This window comes from Trachurus japonicus, chromosome 10 (assembly GCF_045865225.1).
Source record: "Trachurus japonicus isolate A0001 chromosome 10, Traja_1.0".
Classification (NCBI taxonomy): Eukaryota; Metazoa; Chordata; class Actinopteri; order Carangiformes; family Carangidae; genus Trachurus; species Trachurus japonicus.
In genome coordinates this window covers 18,055,971-18,074,977 of record NC_140916.1, presented here as the reverse complement: position 1 = coordinate 18,074,977, position 19,007 = coordinate 18,055,971, and the positions used below count along the sequence as shown (strand labels likewise).

Below are 19,007 nucleotides of genomic sequence, written 5' to 3'. Positions count from 1 at the left end.
CTTTCAGCGTCAAAGCTCAACGCTGTGGGAAACACCTCCAAATTTTGTCAGGAGGGCTTTTTTTAAATGTCCATCTCTATCTTGCAGGCAGTGTCTCTCATGTGACCTTTGGGAGTGGACCAACTCTGATTAAGGTGTTGGTCAAAAAAAAGGAAAAGAAAAACAGGATGGAGAGAAAAGCTGCAAAGCGAAAACAGATAGAGAAGACGGGAAAACATGGAGAAAAAGGAAAGCGAATACAGAGTGTGAATGAAAGGCAAAGACCTGCTGTTCCTCTCCTGTCCGGACCGGTGGGCGGAGACTCTTCCTCAGCTTTTCTCTGCATCTTTCTGAGTTAAAAAAAAAAAAGAATCTTGCAAAAAAAGATTTGCCGGCTCTGTCATACTGAAGCACGTCAGGCAGCTTAAATTGCCTCTTCTCTTCTCCTCATGATTGAGCTTTTAAACATTTCACAATCAGCTGCTCTGAATATATTTCACTATTAGCTGTCCATATCCCTTTAATTTCACCGATCACACCCTCTCTGTGTCCTCCCTCTCTCTCTCTCTCATCAGACCCCTCCTAATACTTCCTGTCTCTCTGTTGTTCCTTTACAGACTCCTTCCAGCCCATGTGCTGCACATAAACACAGCAGCTTTCCTGCTCTGAGCCTGAATAACCTTCGTTGACTTCACTCCCCAACGACATAAAGCTAACTGATTTAAGCACCGAGCAGTTCCACCTGTCTTGATCTCGCAGGTACTAACATGATTGACCATTTTGGACTTTGATAAAAGTGTTGCAGCACATTTCCACCCAGATACACTGTGTTCATTTTACTTGCAGTATAAAGTATAGTCCTCATCATTCATCAGCCTCCCTCAAAAGTAATGTCTTTTTGTCTCCCACACTCTTTTCTCTGGTGTGCATGGAAATCAGTGCAAACTTACTCATATACAGTACAGTATGTATGTGTTTGTGTCTGTGTGCATGTTTGTTAACTCTGTGTTGAAAGCAGATAGCGGCAGTTTCTATACGAGGTAAGTAGGTTATAGGAGGGGTGACTGTTGCGGTAGGTCAGATACTAAAATGTCTCTTGCTGCTGAATACTAAAACAAGTCTGAGCGCACGTATGTTCATGCAGGTTCCATCTATGCACGCACGCATGCATGAGTTCATGAAATATTAAGGTAAAAATCAACTAAAAGCTCCTGCTGCCCATCTGAGTCTAACTTTCACAAAATATGAATAAGGAAAAACAAATACACAAAGAAATTGCATTTAAAGAGGATGTTAAAATGATATAATAATCAGTCTGGGCTTGGATGCTCTAGAATAATTCCAGTGCTATTCCATGCAGTGCTGCTATGCTGTAATAGCTTTCCATTATTTGAACTGGGCAGACAGTGCAGCCTTGGAGACTCTATTATAGGGCAGCTAATGCTTTAAGCTGCCTGCGCATTGTTATGCGTACAAAATCAATTAAGTGACTAAATAGGCCATTTACAGCTCAGCACTGAAAATATGTGATCGTGTGTGTGTGTGTGCGTGCGCGCGCAGGTGTAGTGCTGCATCTTCCTCAAGAGCAATATTGAATAAATATGGTTATAATTCATTAGGTTAGAGATACTGTATTTAGACAGACAGACAGACAGACAGACAGACAGATAGATAGATAGATAGATAGATAGATAGATAGATAGATAGATAGATAGATAGATAGATAGATAGATAGATAGATAGATAGATAGATAGATAGATAGATAGATAGATAGATAGATAGATACTCATTAAGATGGATACGTTTTTGTGGTGGTTAAATCCATAGCTGAAAACCATTTCATTATTCCAAACTTATCACCTGTGAGTCACTGTGAGTCAGGTCGCTAAGTTCTGCCCGTGGGTGAGTGGGTGGGAGTGTGGGACGCGGGGACGGACGGAGGGAGGAGGGAGGCGGTACTGTGCAGAAGTTGTCCATGTCGGGAGAGCGCACCGCGAGTCCAACCTCTCCACGCACCGTGAGCGCAAAGGGGGAAAAAATGTTGCTTTAATCTTGACGCCTCGCAGACGCCTGTAGTGGGTCACTGACAAGTCTTCCCTTCTCCACCAGCATCTGTTTTTTTTTATCCACAGGGAGCATCGCCAAGCTTAGATGTATCGATGAATTTCCCCGGGAAACTAACAAACGTGCTCCTGCTGGTGCTCATCGCAGCGCAAGGTAAGACACCGCCGTGCGCCGTGGATCGGTGCTGAGTCGCGACGCAAAAGTACCACTGTGCACTCGTTAGGTGTAGCCTACAGTCACTTTATCCAAGACTTGTGAGCGATTCGGGACCTTGTTTGTGAAATCTGTCTCACCACCCCAGGTGAACTTGTGCGGTGCGTCTGGGAGAAAGATAAGACATAAACTGTTTTTTATTCACTGTCCAGAGAGTTAAGCCTGATAAGCCTGCAGTCGGGATGTCTCAAGCTACACTTTTCTTAAATGCATATTCTTCATGACAACTATGACATGCTTTTCAATTCTAATTAGACTTCAGGGTCACCCCTCCACCTCCCCCACCTTTAAATATCCGAGAACTTGTAGAGTCACTGGGCGATGTGGTGATAGGGCCCATAATCGGATCTGTTTGCACGGAATAATTCAAACAAGATACTATAACATGCAGCACGGGGTTCAGTTTTCTCAGGACATGACGATGTACGATGGTGACATGTCGCATTATAGGTAATACCTAAGCCCCTGGAGCTACTGAGGCACCCATGCATGAACAAAAACGAGCCAACGCATGGATGACATACATTTCTGCAACAACAGCTCGCATTCTGTCAGTGTTGATTTCATACCTGACTCTTCCAGATGTGCAGCTGATGTGGGCTCCCTCAGAGGTCAGAAGTCAGGGTTAGGTACGATGCCAGACGTAAAGGAGTCACTGTTTTGCTCAAGGGCATCTCAGCAGGTGGATGGTTACCAGTACAAGTTGGAAAAGTTACAATGGAAGCTGTGAGGAAAAGTGTGATTTAATGACTGTAGTTTGAGACATTAAATCACAGTTGGATATGTTTGGCACATTTTGTTTTTCTCTCTGTGTGATTCATCTTCTTCCTCCCTTGTGTTTTCAAAACCACATTATTTTGTATTTTCTAAGGTCTTAAGTTCATGCGAGGCTGCCAGTCCCCTGTGTGTGTGGTTTAAAACTGCAGATTTTGTAGCAGGGTCCTTGATAGGCTCCCAGGGGACTCAGAGCACAACAAAGACAAGATGAAGACGTTAAAGCAAAAACTTTTATGCTGTGTAACCGAATGGTTATTTTTAATCCCGGATTTCATCTCATTCATATCCATAAAGAGGACACTAAAAGTTGGGAGGAAATCTTTATAGCACCCAGTCTAACAGGAAGCCTATCTGTCGTAACGTGTAGGATCAATAACCAGCTATGAAGTGGTAAAAGAAAAAAAAGGCAGCGTATTTGTTCAAAGTGCTCGCTGCTGTTTTTGCGCCTTTAACACCTGTCAGCAAAACATTGCGGGATGTAGGCTGCTTTAATGTCTTTTTCTACGGATGAGGCGTATGTTTGGGTTCAAATGCAGAGATCAGTAACTTCAGAAGTAGGCTAGTTAAGTTGAGGTGAAGAATTTAAAGTTTTCAGGCAGATGTAGTAGCCTAGTTTCATTTTATCTTCAGACTGAAAAAACAGAATCTGTGTAGCCTATACAACTTCAACTTTCTTGCCAATCAGAACCTTTTGTCATTTGTAGGAATTTAAGTAGGCTATCTTTGTTTAAGGTTGCTGCCTATGGTCTGTTATTGGTTAAATAAAATAGTGTGAATAAATGATTGTATAGTTGTGGTTTTTGCCTAATATCTTGCTAAGCTAGTTAGTGTGACCGATGTTGTCTGGCCTGCCCTGAGTGGGTTTTGAACCTGGGTCTCCCGCATTGTTTTGCCAAGCGGTCAATGACCACTTGGCAAGTGGGTTAGCACATCTTTTATGGGCGAGTGAGTTTTAGTACCGCAAACCGCCACACGCCGGCACTTCTCCTCACTGGTACCTCGTGACTGTGAATACCCGTTACTATACCTCTGTTACATTAGCATAGTTTTTATTCATGTAGCTACAAGCTTAATTTAATCAACAGTTGAATGAAATAAGTAACAAAAGCATTACCTAATTTATTATATTTTGCAACTAAATATACAAACTGTTGGGGAAAAATCTGTGTAAATTATGTTGTTTTAGCTTTAGCTAAAACAGGCTTTGGCCTTTCTCCCCAACTAGCTTTCACTCGACGTAGGCTACTAAGCTTTCTTGCTTTTCTACTTGGCTGTTCCTCTGGAAGGTTAAATATGATATTTTCATTAAAATTACAATATAATATAATATTTTTTCATTAATTAATGATGAATAATACAGTGGTTAGATAGCTGGATTCTCACCCACTTAGCCTATTGGCATGTTTATTGGTTTGTTTATACAAGACAGTATTGCTAGTCACATTAAACACACAGGAACCTCTTCAGGTATGCATGCTTTAAACAGATGTTGTAGGCTAGGAGGTGGTGATTATTCTGGCTATAGATCGAAATCACTATGTTGTATTGAAAGCGTGACGTCTTGAGTGTATGTCCCAGATGTGGAACTCTGAGTCCCCCTGTGGGAGCAGCACTAAGTGTCTTCGTATTGTCACGCTTCAGTCGCCATGTGAAAGACACTGGCTTCACACATCTTGTAACTTGATGCAGACTACCTCACTGCTCTCTTTATCTGTCTCGCTCCGTCCTTCTCTTCAGCTGGGATGGATTTGCCACAGCTTTGTCGCTTTGCCCTTGAACTGGGCGAAATTCAAAAGGAACAAGAAAACGGTGCAGTGAAAGGATAACAGTGTCAATACTCTCACAGCATAGCAGTTTTTGGACAATTGAGGGGAAATCAACTTTGTATAATTACTATTTGGAGGTGGTTAATTTAACATAAAAGCCAGAAAAGAAAAAGGATTTTGCCCTCACCTTCCTCTTCCACCAGTCTGTCTCCTCCACCTCATTCCCTCAATCCCTCATTGGCTTGGGCGGAATGTGTATGATTCGGGGCTGCGTATGCAGATAAGTGCTTGAAAAACACACATTGACACACACACACACACACACACATACACTCCCAGTGGGGGTCTGATTAGTGGGCTACAGAAGGTATTGTCTCCTGCCATCCAGGATCGAGTGATTTGTCCCCATAACAGAGGAAATGCTGATCCTGCACTCTATAGGATTTGGGCATTTCAGTCAAAAATAGAATCTGGTTGAAAGTGGCTTGGAGTGAGAGATCTGTTCAGCAAGGGGTTGGTAGTTGGCGTCACAGCCTGTGGGATATACATACTGTGGTGCACATTAACATATTTCAGGACAGCAGGATCCTTAAAGTTTGAGATTAAAATGAGTGAAATCTTATAATGCATTTCCCTGCAGCATCTCCTGCAGGAATAACTGAGAGAGATGTCAAGCCATGCCTGCTTTATACCGATCTGATCCGCATTATGTTTGAGGCTTGACCCTTTATCTCACTTTACTGTACCTTTTAATAGGCTGCAGCCGCATGTTTACAGTATGAAGAGAATAGGCTACCCCCTTAACCAAGAGAGCAGCAAGTCCAGACTGCTACAATAATAATAAAAAACACACACATACTGTATGTGCACACACACACATAGAAATACTGTATATATTCAATTGAAAAAAAATAGACATCACAACTGAATATTTTATATCATTGGAGGTTGCAGTGCGGAAAAAATCTAATGTTCTTTCTTTTCCGAGCTTTCAAAATGGTTTATAATAAGCCTCTGTAGCCTTTATCTAAGTCTGCATGTATCGGGTGTTCTGCTTGCATCACAGCATCATCAGGCGTATTTGCTCCTCTGCCAGACTTAAATGCTCTTCTGAGCTTCGAACTACAGAACAGCTCTCTGGTTTCTCTCCCAGAAGCAATATAGTTGCATTAAAGTCTGACAGGCGATCAGTGTGTGTGCGTGTGTGTGTGTCTGTGCCTGTGCATGTGTGTGTGGCTGGAGGATCCTCTTAACACGATTGTCATGTGATTATTGCACACACACACACACACACACACACACACACACACACACACACACACACACACACACACACACACACACACACACCACCACTGCTTCTCATGCACACATACTGTGTGACCACCACAGGCAGAGGCAGAGGCCCTATTCTACCCCCCTATGGATTGGCTTAGACCCTCATACACCCCTCCAACCACCACCACACGCGCTTTCTCTCTCTTTTTCACAGACATCCTCCTCCAGACAGCCCTGCTGCCTGATTCCTTTGGGACATCCTGGTCTTCAGTGCTGGCAACGAACTGAGTCACGCTTTAGGATGGGGGAGAGAGGGTGAGAAAGAGAAAGCTACAGATGAGGTTGGGCAGGATGCCTCACATGGAAGACAAGGATATCCAAAACATTTTTTCACCAGCTTTGCTTTCTCCATTATTCTTTCTTACCACACATTATTTTTCAACAGCGGGCTCCATTTTCTCTTGTGAATTGTTGTTTTTCATATCCTGCATTTGTCTAGTGTCCTAAACACTCTGTTAAGATAATACAATTCTTTATTGGCATAGTAGTAGTCTGGAAGTATGGATACATGTAAACTTTGGCAATTAACAGATTAGGCCCAATTCTAATAGATTTAGTATTATGTTCAAGGTGTCTTTCAATCCAATGTCTATTTTCAAGCCACAGCGGCTGTGGCATTTTGTTTGTCTGTAGTCGTCTTGTTGAGCGTCTAGCTTTGAACTTGATCTCTGTGTTGTTCAAAGTACTCAGGGAAATCAAATCAGCCTTGGGTCATATGGGATTATCTTATACAGGTTTGGTTTTGCCATGCTGCTTGGTTGTGGAAAACAAAGCCCAGCATAAGGTCTTTGAATTTTACTGATCCTCAGAGCTTGTCAGGAAAAGGAATCTCTTCAGTGTGTCCTAGACCCACCCCAGAGTCTTCCTCTCACCAGAGGGAGGAAAGTGTCATCTGCCATCTTGAGTCAGTCCGAGCAGGAAGAGCAGAAGTAACTCTCAGTTCTCTTAACAAGACTTTGAAAAGTAACTGCATCCATGATTTGTATCCACTTCACTATCAATTACTTAATTGCCGTCTCACTACTCAGAGCTTGCGGCTGAAGGTGAAGGTCAGGCTGAAGATGAACTGGTTAATTTGGTCATAACTCAATCTCTTTTAGCAGACTTTTTTGTGTATGTATTTTATATTTTTCATAAAACGTTCTTGTTGCTGGTGAATTGACATATTTCATTTTAAGAAAGCTCCTCTGTACATTCAGGTGACTTTTCCTTGTTGCTTTATAATTTTACAGGGAGCGGACTTGAATAAAATGGCAGGATTTTATTCCATGTATGCCCTGCTGTTGTAGCCTATACACAAGATATTAATTATCTTTAACTAATATAACTGCAAGCAGTTTTTATGTAGTTGACACTGTTTGTGTTAACTTTTGCACTCATAAGGCCTTTAAATTAAGGAATGCGTGATAACAATAACGGGCCAATATTGGCTGATAATTATTGGCAAAATACCGATAAGTCTGATATACTGTAGTATATTAAAATTACCCAACATTGCCTTGATTCTGCTCATTTGCTGTCCGTTTGCCCCCAAGTTGATTTGAAACAATAACAAATGTTGATTTTTGAGTCATAACTGTTCTTGTTTTTGTTGTGATTACAGCAATGTCTGTTTTATTATTTGGTTAAATCACAGGCAGAGCTATAATGTTAAACCTATCTTTACTCACTACATCTTAGCTTTTCTTAACTTCAGGTCTGTATTTAAACAATTAAAAATGTTATAGATTATTGGTATCGGCATAGGTGATGAGAAGCAGATAGTTATCGGTTATCGTTATTGGTGGAGAAAAAATAGTTATGATGCATCCCTATTTTAAATTCTAGCCCAATACATTGCCCAATGTCTTGAAATGAAGAAATCTTAAAGATGTGAACACTGGTGTAGATTTGGGCTGGAACAGCAAAGAAGTTTTCCAAATCTTGACTTAGTACTGATTGGGTGGATGCTGCTGACGAGCATGAGCAACAGGTGAGCTGAATAGACATTAGTGCTGATTAGTCAATTACCTGCAGCTGTGACTGCAGCTCTGTGAAAAGCGCTGCGACCTCCCACTGCACAGACACTGTTTCTAAACCGTGTTTCTGAGTCCAAAAACAATACGTTGCTACATTTCCTTCTGTGAAGCACTTCCCGAAATGCTCTGAGTGTAGCCCATTTTAAAACTAAACATATGGTCATCACAGCTGTTAAGTATCTCCAAGTCACATGAAAACACATCTGTCGTTTATCTTTTCAGTAGAATGGACCAGTAGTGGAGTTTTATTTCCGATAGAGCAGTATACGTAAATTAATCTCCCGTTTCCCTTTTTCCTGGTGAGCAGTCTGTCCGTCTGTCTGGCCACCTCATTCATCACGGCTGTGGATAAATATACTGGCTGAGTTCAAATGACGTAAACGCTGTCTCACTGTTCTGTTGTTCTTTTCTCTGTCTCATTACTTTTTTAAGGACACTTCTTATATTGGCAGCTGTGCCCACTCATTCTCAAAGCCATGACAGCCAAGATCTCTCTTGAGCTTTTGAATTATAGAGGATGACTTCCCCTTTGCTCACTGTTTGATAAATGTAGCCACACAATCTATCTTCACAGTCCTTTTGGGATGGGCGCTTTATATCACATCAGGTGATCATAGAGTCATAATTTGTTGTGGTGACTGGTCAATAGAAATAAATCAGATGACTTGTAGCTTCCTCAGCTTGCTTGAAACACGCTTCTTTCTTTTCAAATTCAGAATCTTGAGACCTTATTTAATGCAATTGATTTGAATTATTTTTATGCAAGAAAGCATGAAACCACTTATATACCTCTAAAAAAACATACTGCTGCTCACTGTAACTGAATGAATATAAGGTATAGTGGAAATTCTGTAATGACATCAAGAAGAAAGTGTATTAAATATGGATCCGGCTGATATCTGAGCCACGTGGAAAAAGTCTCTGATACCAATCCAGTGTATCTGACAAAAGCACCTGGCATTGCCGACATCCTCTCTCTTGTACTTAGCCATGTTTACAGTTGTGCAAGGAAAATTGCTCCATGCTCCACTGGTCATCGTCATCACAGGACACATTGAAGCTGTCACATATGTGAGAGAAAGTGAGAGTGTCCATAATGCTGTGACTGTTGTCTTTCATTATGACACAAGATAAATGAGAATTTTAGCTCCCAACAGTCTGTGACTGTGTTGTTGGGGCATTACTGTTTTGATGGTCTTAAACTGACATCAAAGGCTTCACATGCTTAAGTTTTGTATAATAAACGTATTAATTGGATATGGCTACTCATTTCCTCACTCTTCACCAATGTCCCCTTTTTTCTCTTTATAAATATGGAAATTACATTACATTGTCTCATAACATATGGAAAGGATCTGACCTCGAAACTCCACCATCATCTCAGATAGAAGCGTGGAAGCAGGGAACTATTGAATTTCATGCATCAGTGGAAAAAAAAATCATAGCTGTTCAGAGTGAGTCAAATCAAAGGTGAATGGACATACTGTACATAAATGGAAACATGGCACACACACATACAGTACATAGTACATAAGTCCTTGTACATGAAGACACACATGGGTTATAACATGCACCACATATTTAATGGGATGGTCAAAGCACATGCGGTAATCGGTGTGGATCCTCTAGTGCGTCATTCAGCATGTCACGGTCAGGCCATCAAAAACCCTCGAGAGCAGAGACACGCTATCTAGCTTTTCTCTGCTCGTTCTCCTCGTCACTTTTCCCCTCCTATCTCTTCTCTCCACTCTCTCTTTGTATCTCTTTTCCAAGCACTCACACTCACTGTCAGCAGTGTATTATTGGAGGGTAATTAGTTCCTATACGGAGTGTCCACCACTCGCTCCCAGGCTCATCCTGTTAAGCACATGCTTGATCAAAGACAGGCTCTTTCTGCAGCTTTAGGCTCCTGTAGTCACGAGAGACGGACTCACTATTTGGCTTGCTAATTCTAAATCAATGTGGCTATTTAAGGGTGAAATGCATGACTGCTTGAGTTGGCTTCATCCACGTCAGAACAAAGGCTTGTCACTTTGTTAGAGCATTACAAAGACAGGGAAAGGAAAGAGCACATGGTCAAATGAAACAAGACTGTCAAATGGATTATGCATGATTTTCATAATCAAAGACAGTTTTGTCCAATGACTAACAATTTTGTAAAGCTTGAGACCAACAAGCCAATACAAGACAGGACAATTGTTATTCACCTCTGAATCACTTCCAACAATCTAGCAGTCAATGTTTAGTCACTGTAATGTTGAGACTCTAGGGATGAAAATGTTTGGTTGGTCCACCATGTATGTCACCAACTATTGTATTCATAAAGCTCTGATTGCTTATCTTTAAAATTTGCATCATTGGTTAAAATCTTTATTCATTAAAAACTTATGACACTGCCTGTACCCAGTTGTGGTTTGTGTTTAGTGCTAATTAGCAAATCTTAGCATGCTAATATCCCAAACTGAGATGGTGAAGCATTCACACATTAGCATTGTCATTGTGAACATGTTGCTGATGTCAATATTCAGTTACACAGCAAAGCATCGCTGTGGCTAAAGTAAAACCTCCTAGAGCTGCTAGCATGATTAGACTATCAGACTTATCAACATTAAGTTTTGCTTTACCCTACTGTTCTTCTTGAAGTTTTTATCACACGCTGCCTGTTACTGTTACACAAATGAATCCTTACATTAAATGCAAGTGAGTGTGGCAGCCAGTAAAAGTTGACTGGAGAATCAACTGAGGTGAAAGTGCAAAGGTTACAATTAACTTCCTTTAGATTAAGGCTACTTAAGATCTTCAGTAGCAGAACAAAGGGGGGGGAATTAACGTCATGACTGTGCCAACAGATGAAGAAGAAAAAAAGATTGGCTTTATTATTATTTTTTTGTGACAGTGAACAAAAGGTCCAATTAATTGACTGATTTTAATTGCCCTGGTGTCCCCGGCCCAATTAGAGGCTTAAACAAGGTTCTGGCAGCAGCAGCAAATCAGGGAGCAGCGGGCAGTTTTTAAGACAGGTACCAAGAGCTGAAATTACACAAGAGTCTCTTGAGAGAGGACTTTTCATTAAGCTTTAAGACTCAACTCGCCTCTGCCAGTGAACTCAGAAAACCTCTTATGAGTTTCAAAGCCACCATCAACTATAATGTAACTTTTTTTATACAGTTGAATACAGTATCTAGATCTGACCGGTACTAGTTTTGTATTAAAACAAATACTGTTAAAATTAGCTTCACTGAAATCAAATCAAGGTATCTTTTGGTTCATCAAACCGATGAGGTCAATGCAGCTGAAAATGTTGGGGGCAATAAAATTACAGACTCCGTGTGCTTGAATCTGAATTTGAAATTGAGTGGTACTCGCACCTAATAAATTAATACATTTATTAATACTTTTTTAAAAATATAAATCTTTTTATTGTTTTTTTTCGTTCACATACAACAATAATTCACACATAAAGATTTAATTTCAAAACCTCCTTTTTTCTGCAGCACTGTTGTGTGCTGTTTTGATTTGGACTTTTATGCAGGGCTACTGTCATATTGGAGTCTGGTGCTCCCTCCCAGACTTTCATTCAAGCATTTCAACTTTCTTTCTCACTTCACCTTCTCTGCTGATTGCCTGTGGGTTCTGTTTGCACACAGAGTATTGATGGGGCGGTTACCTTGCTAATCCTATGTTAATTAGGCTCACCTGAGACACGCTAATGGCATTCATCAGTGTAGGAACACAGCTGTGAACAATTCTGCGGTTTAAGAACACGTTGATGAATCTGACGTAGAGTTTTCTTAAGAACGACTTAAGAAAGAATCCAAGAAGATTCTTAAGAAGATATTGGAGAATGAGGACCATTGTTAGGCTGCAACATTTGTTGACATGCTTCAGATTTAGATAGCCCCTAAAATAAACTGACATGGGTTGAAATTTAATTCAGAGACTGTTATTTCCCCCTGGTCTCATAATATGAGAAACTGCACAGACTGTGATACCTGATATGTACGTCTACAAGATATCCATCTAAGTGTACTCCCAATAGCAATAAAAGGAACAACTGCTTCATGATTCTATAGATAGTGAAAATGAAATATTACTTATTATAAAAAATATGTTTTATTAAAGTACTATCCCTACTGAAGGTTCACATATTCCCCTTTTCAAAGCATGTATCTCTATAGAAAACAACTACCCACTTGACTGCACATTAATTAAATATTGTTTTGTTGAATTAGTTCATCACCCTTCAATTAGTCACCATCAGTTTGTATTTTTACTTCATCATTTGTAATATACGCCTCTAATGCAAACATTCCATAATTGTTGTGAATTAAGTGTTTATAATGTTTTTTAAGAGACCGTAATGATTAGTAAAATAATCATTAAAAATATTATAAAAGATAATATTCAAATCATATATCATACAACTGCAGAACAGAAGAAAACACAATAATCAGTTTTTTTGTACAATTGTTAGCTCTCAAATTTTGTTCTTAGCTAAGAACAAATCCTGAATAAGAAAACATCCATTAATGCCACAATCTTTGTAAAAAAAACTTTGTAAGTAGGACTTAAGAACAATTCGTCTCGTACCAGTTTCAGTGACATTAATTATTAAGAAATGATAATGATGTACAACATGGAGTACTGATGGGAAAATGTAACAGTAAAGTTGTGAACCAGCTTCACATGCTTCTGGTTTGTAGAGAGTTAACTTGACTCGCGCCGAAAGGAAAGTGTCCCATTAAAAGATCATGTTTTATTTAGATGTTGTCAAGGAAACAAACCTTTTCAGTGAATGTGTCTATTTGTGTGTATATGGGTTGTGGCCCATTTGCCCTCTTGGTGAAGCACATTCTCCTCCATCTCTAAAATGGCTCATGCAGCTCGCTAAGTGCAAGTTTGATGATTTGGGACTGTATTGAATAATGTGTGTGTACTACTATTTGACCTGAAAACTACAAGAGATTGGTCCGTGCGTAAATATTGTTTGTTGTCAGTTGTCTCAGCATTTGTACTTGAACAAAATCAATCAGTCAGTACAAAATCCAAGGGCACACAGGAGGACCAACTAACAATGTCTCAATGGCCAACATGGAAATAGCTAAGTTCTATTGGTATCCTGTGTTTAGTTAAGCATAAGTAAAGGGTTATAGAGGATTTGTATAGAGGACTTGAAGCCACCATTGGAGGCACTGGCACAGTATTTTTGGGGTTGTGCTGGTGGTGCAAGTGTGTGCTGTCCCAGGAGAGGCAACATTTTCTGCTTGGACAGGCTTGGGTCTGTGCGCCATCCCAGGCATCAGTGTTACCAGTGGCTGTTGCCCACTGTATGACCTTCAATCCAGTCTTACAAAGGGCATTACTGCTTGTGTATAGACGCTCAGGGACACATCATTCTTTTTTAACTTAAAGCATTTTGTGTTTGGAGATATGCTAAAAGCTTTAAGGCTTTGACTTTACATGCAGCCTTTCATAACACTCTTCGATCTTTCACAGCGCTCAGTCCATCCAGAGCAAAGAGTCATTGATTAAACAGTTAAAGGGTCATTTCAACTATATAAAACTATGCTGTATTTTCCATTTTCCCCACACTCACACAGTAAATGGAAAGTTATGTTATTTTGCCTTCTCTCAGTGTCTCCATGCAATTATAATTGCTCACCGTCTTGTCCTTCCTCTTCCTCTCCTCTGTTTCATTAGGCTGCTTTTCATCTAAAGGAGAGGACAGATTATTTCGGAGGTTGTTCCGGAGGTACAACCAGTTCATCCGGCCAGTGGAAAATGTATCTGATCCAGTCACAGTGGAGTTTGAAGTCTCCATATCTCAACTGGTCAAAGTGGTAAGAATAGCGACAGAGCAACTACTTGTTCCAAGTACACAAAAGAAATAGCAATAAATAACACAATTTCCTTTTGCTCTGATGACTGATATATCCTTTTCATCTTCACAGGATGAGGTCAATCAGATAATGGAAACCAATCTGTGGCTGAGACACGTGAGTGAGTTGATGTCTATAACAAATTAGTTGTAGGCTACAACAATGAATTACACCAAATTTCTTATATCCTCCAGGTGTGGAATGACTACAAACTGAAATGGGCCCCTGTTGAATATGATGGGATAGAGTTCATACGGGTTCCCTCCAATAAAATTTGGAGGCCAGACATCGTTTTGTACAACAAGTAAGTGTTATTCACGGATGGTAAATGTTTTAAATAGACGTCACCCTTCATAGGTGACTTTGTCTGTAGTATGCCATGATGTAGTAAGTAAGCCCTTTAATAACTTAGCATTTTATTCTTATTCTTCTATTGGTATTTATTTATTCCTGACATTTTGAGGTAAATGCTGTAATGGCCTTTAAGTGAAATGACATTTGCATCTCCATTAAAATGTTCTTTTACAGTGCCGTAGGTGATTTCCTTGTAGAAGACAAAACCAAAGCTCTGCTCAAGTTTGATGGCACTATCACCTGGATTCCTCCGGCTATCTTCAAATCCTCTTGCCCCATGGACATCACCTACTTCCCCTTTGACTACCAGAATTGTTCCATGAAGTTTGGCTCCTGGACCTACGACAAGGCAAAGATTGACCTGGTGCTCATTGGCTCAAAGGTCAGTGGGTCCCTAGGAGAAACATCCTTAAAGCTGTGCAGTTTTATTCTACATGTGCTGTACAGTATTTTGCTTTTTTTTCCTTAATCTATTGTTCAATATTGTTAGCAGGAACATTGGTGCAAATTCTGTTGACATATATGTCCACATTAATTTGGACACATTAAACTTACTTGATTTTGAATTTCATTTCAATTTCAAATCCATTTGCATTTCTAAAGGTTAACCTGAAAGACTTCTGGGAAAGTGGAGAGTGGGAGATCATCGATGCACCAGGATACAAGCATGACATCAAGTATAACTGCTGCGAGGAGATCTACCCGGACATCACCTACTCCTTCTACATCCGTCGCCTGCCGCTCTTCTACACCATCAACCTCATCATCCCCTGCCTCCTCATCTCCTTCCTCACAGTGCTGGTGTTCTACCTCCCGTCCGACTGTGGCGAGAAGGTCACCCTGTGCATCTCCGTCCTCCTGTCCCTCACCGTGTTCCTGCTGGTCATCACCGAGACCATCCCGTCAACGTCCCTTGTCATCCCTCTGATCGGCGAGTATCTCCTGTTCACCATGATTTTTGTCACGCTCAGCATCGTCATCACTGTCTTTGTGCTAAACGTCCACTACCGCACCCCGATGACTCACACCATGCCGGAGTGGGTGAGGTCTGTCTTCCTCGGGGTGCTGCCCAGGGTGATGCTGATGAGGCGTCCCATCGACCAGGGCTGCTCCTCTCCTGCTATTACAGCAGGCGGAGGAGGTGGAGGAGGAGTGAGCAGTGGAGGAAAAAAGAAGAGGAAGAACAGTACAGGAGGAGGAAGTGGCACAAGTGTGAGTGTTGGGGGTATAACTGGGGGTGTAGCCATTCCACCGCTGGATGGTGGTGCAGGGGGAGGAGGGGCCTCCTCAGCTGGTGGCTCCATGAACTGTGTGGAATACGGCGAGATGAACCGTGACATGAACCGGGATATAAACAGAAGGTGCCCCTACAGAGGCAAGGAGGTGCCGACCCCGGTCCCTCCCCCGATGGTGCCGCCGCCTCCTCCCCAGGCACCGCAGACCCAGGCACCCCAGGAATCTGAGCTGCCCAAGATACCGAGGCCCCTGAATGCCCCATCGCCTGTCAACGCTGTTGTTGCCTTCTCTGTGGTGTCGCCGGAGATCAAGCAGGCCATCGAGAGCGTCAAGTACATCGCAGAGAACATGAGGACTCGCAACAAAGCCAAAGAGGTACGTAAGAAACTAGAGAGTTGTAGTTGTCTGTGCTGTTTTCTGAAATTGCTGGAGAAAATTCAGTCACCTTAAAAACAGAAATGTTTTTATTGATGGTCATCTATTTTAAGACTTAAAACTCTTTCAGCAGAAGGTCTAATGACGTTATAAAAGTATGATTCACAGTTAAACTGTGTGCAGTGAGAAAAATCTGGGGGTGTGGAGTTGGAAAGAAGCCAACCAGACATCTGTAGCTGCTCCTCATCCCTGCTTGAGGCTAGTGGCCAGCGGCTACATTAGCCACTATTAGCATAGGACACCTGAGTCTACGATCTCATTGTTGGCAGTTGTGTTTCATTGTGTGTATTGTAGGCAGCTTGTTTTTGACAAGAAAGAAGAATCTGTAAAATAAACAAGACACTATCTCTGGTTTAGCTGCATCAAGTTATTATATTATTCCTGCATATGCCGGCTACTAGCTCCTGAAGACACAAGATGAAGCATAAGATGAGGCCAGGCATAACCAAAGAGACATCACAGAGGCCTACCCAAACGTAGCCCCAAGTCCTTGGCCATAACCTTGTCCTCACCACAAACCAAGCTTTAACACTAAACTAAACGGTCCCCTCCCTCTAATAGAACAGTATGAATGGATATTGTCTTCACAATATGCCAAGCCCACGTACAAATACACACAACAAAGCTATACTGCTTATCTCTGCAGTGTGTGAATTTCTACCTAGCTTAGGAAATGGTGTAGAAACCATTTAGACAGAGCTATAAAGGGAGTGTAAAGCTGCTTGTTTGTTGCAGATGGAGGGCTTTGCCTCTGCCTCCTGCACACTCTGGATGGTCCTGATATGCTTGTTGCCTCAGCTCAATCTTTTCTTCGCTTCATCTCCATCTTTTCTTTGAGGCATGTAGAATAGCCATACTGCCTCTTCTATAGGCACACAATGGCATTATGGTCAGTGAAGCCGTGATCCTATTGTTCACACCTGTCTGATCAAGGAATACACAAACGAGCCTATATATATATATACACACACATATTGTAGAAACTCTAACAATGGCCAGATGCACGGTGGATCTTTCAGCCTATTTCACATATGAACACACACACCTTATAGCCATACAACACTGGTGTTGACACTGTGACATGCAGTGAATGTGACGGTTTGTGCCATTGCTTGAGATTTTACAATTACCATGAAGCCAAAGGTCGCTGGAAGCATTTTATGGAAGAGAGAGCAGACCTATTTCATCTGTGTGTGTGCTAGATATTCTGTATTTTTTTCTACTTCTAGACATCTAAATTCCCGTCTTTCCTCTCCTCAGGTGGAGGATGATTGGAAGTATGTTGCCATGGTCATCGACAGGATCTTCCTGTGGGTTTTTGTGACAGTGTGTGTGCTGGGAACTCTGGGACTCTTCCTCCAGCCGGTCATCAACTTCCTAAAATGACACATTCGTCTTTGTCCTGCCTCTTTCTCTCTCTCTTTGTCTACTTCTGCGTGTCTTTGTAACCCACTTGAATTAATATGGGAATTATCCTTCCTGCAGTTCTTTCACATCAAACTCTGGGCTGTCTTCTTTCTCCATTTCTGCCTTTTTTTCTTGTCTCTCCTCTTTCTGCCTCTTGCTCTTCTCTGGGACTCCATCATCATCCTCCATCATTTTCTTGCCCTCAGCTGTCTGTTCCCTCACATGACTTACACACATTTCCCCATCCCTCCCTTTTCTTGGCCTTTCAGAGTGCATGCAGTGCCGTTATCCAGTCTTCTACTCTCCATTGCTGTATTTTTTCCCCCCCAGACGTGATTATCACATCTGTTCTCCTCCTTTCCTTCTCGTTTTTCCTCCTCTCCTGTGCCACGGTTTGACCTGCCGCTACCTAGAGCTTATCTCTTCACGGTTGTCTTCTGTCTCCCATTGTGCACATTCTTCTCTGCTTTCTCATTGTTACTGCACTGTCTTATACAATGTTTAACATTGTCGGGTGGTTACCTAAGTAATTATCATCATAATTATTGTAGGAGAACCTCCTAAGATACAAATCACTAAGAAAGAATGACCTGAATACCTTTGTTTTGCAGTTACGTTTTTTCAACACATTTTTGAAAAATGTAGAGGAGAATTGTATGTACGAACTTGTGTTGTAAAGAAAATGTAATGGCTGCCATATTTGTCATGATGATTTTATTGATGTCAAATAGTGTTTCCCTGTACATACATTTGTAAAATATAAGTGAGTTATGCATGACTTCTGAAAAGGACACTGGCTATGGCTGTTCACCCTTGCTGATGACGTGTTTTCCAAATGTGGTCACACGACACACAATTATGCACCTCACAAAAGTTTCACATTAGTGCAAAATGTATAGAAACATAAGAATTTGCACAATGTAGATTAAACTTGTAAAAACACTTGAAAACGACCAAGCTGTCTCAAGTCATTTCTAATAATAAAGAACTTCCTGAGCTCAAACACAAAATTACAAAAATTAAAATTACAAACTCAAAATTACACAACTTCTGTGTGTTTCCTCCAGTCCTCAGGTTTCCCACATGATATACTGTAAAGCTGTTAGAACAGTTGAATATTGGCTCTAAATTGAATGTTGATGTGAAAGTATTCATCTGTGTATGTGGCCTCCTGCACTGGGAGTGCTCTACTTTTTAACTATAAACTGAAGTAGTTCCCAACTCCCCATAACATTCAACATTCTCTTATTTTTGGAAAATGAATTAATGTAGAAGAAAACATCATGATTCCTCCTCTAACATCTACTGGGACTAACATCTGAATACACTGGATGCATATTGCAGCATGCCAGCTTGCCTGCTGATGTTTGGCTACAAGTTGCAATCATGCTTGGGAAGTTAATGCCCTCTGACCTAGCATGTAATTGCATTGGTGTGTTTGTGTGACAAATAATAAACAGTCCCTGTAGGATAAGAAGGAGAGGTGGAGATGCTGCAGAGGAAGGACTACAGAGAGGAATGAGAACTTTAAGAGAATGCC

The 19,007-nt window shown here is 41.2% G+C and overlaps 1 protein-coding gene across 1 annotated transcript; it reads left to right on the top strand.

The window, feature by feature from the left end:
- Positions 1 to 1,934: 1,934 nt before the first annotated feature.
- On the top strand, positions 1,935 to 18,477 carry LOC146979711 (neuronal acetylcholine receptor subunit alpha-3-like). The gene is made up of 7 exons (XM_085789705.1): positions 1,935 to 2,197; positions 13,857 to 13,996; positions 14,108 to 14,152; positions 14,230 to 14,339; positions 14,564 to 14,771; positions 14,993 to 16,000; positions 17,321 to 18,477. Exons 1-7 carry the CDS (start codon positions 2,140 to 2,142, stop codon positions 17,444 to 17,446), a joined length of 1,695 nt encoding a protein of 564 aa, XP_085645831.1. The 5' UTR covers positions 1,935 to 2,139; the 3' UTR covers positions 17,447 to 18,477.
- The last annotated feature ends 530 nt before the right edge of the window (positions 18,478 to 19,007 follow it).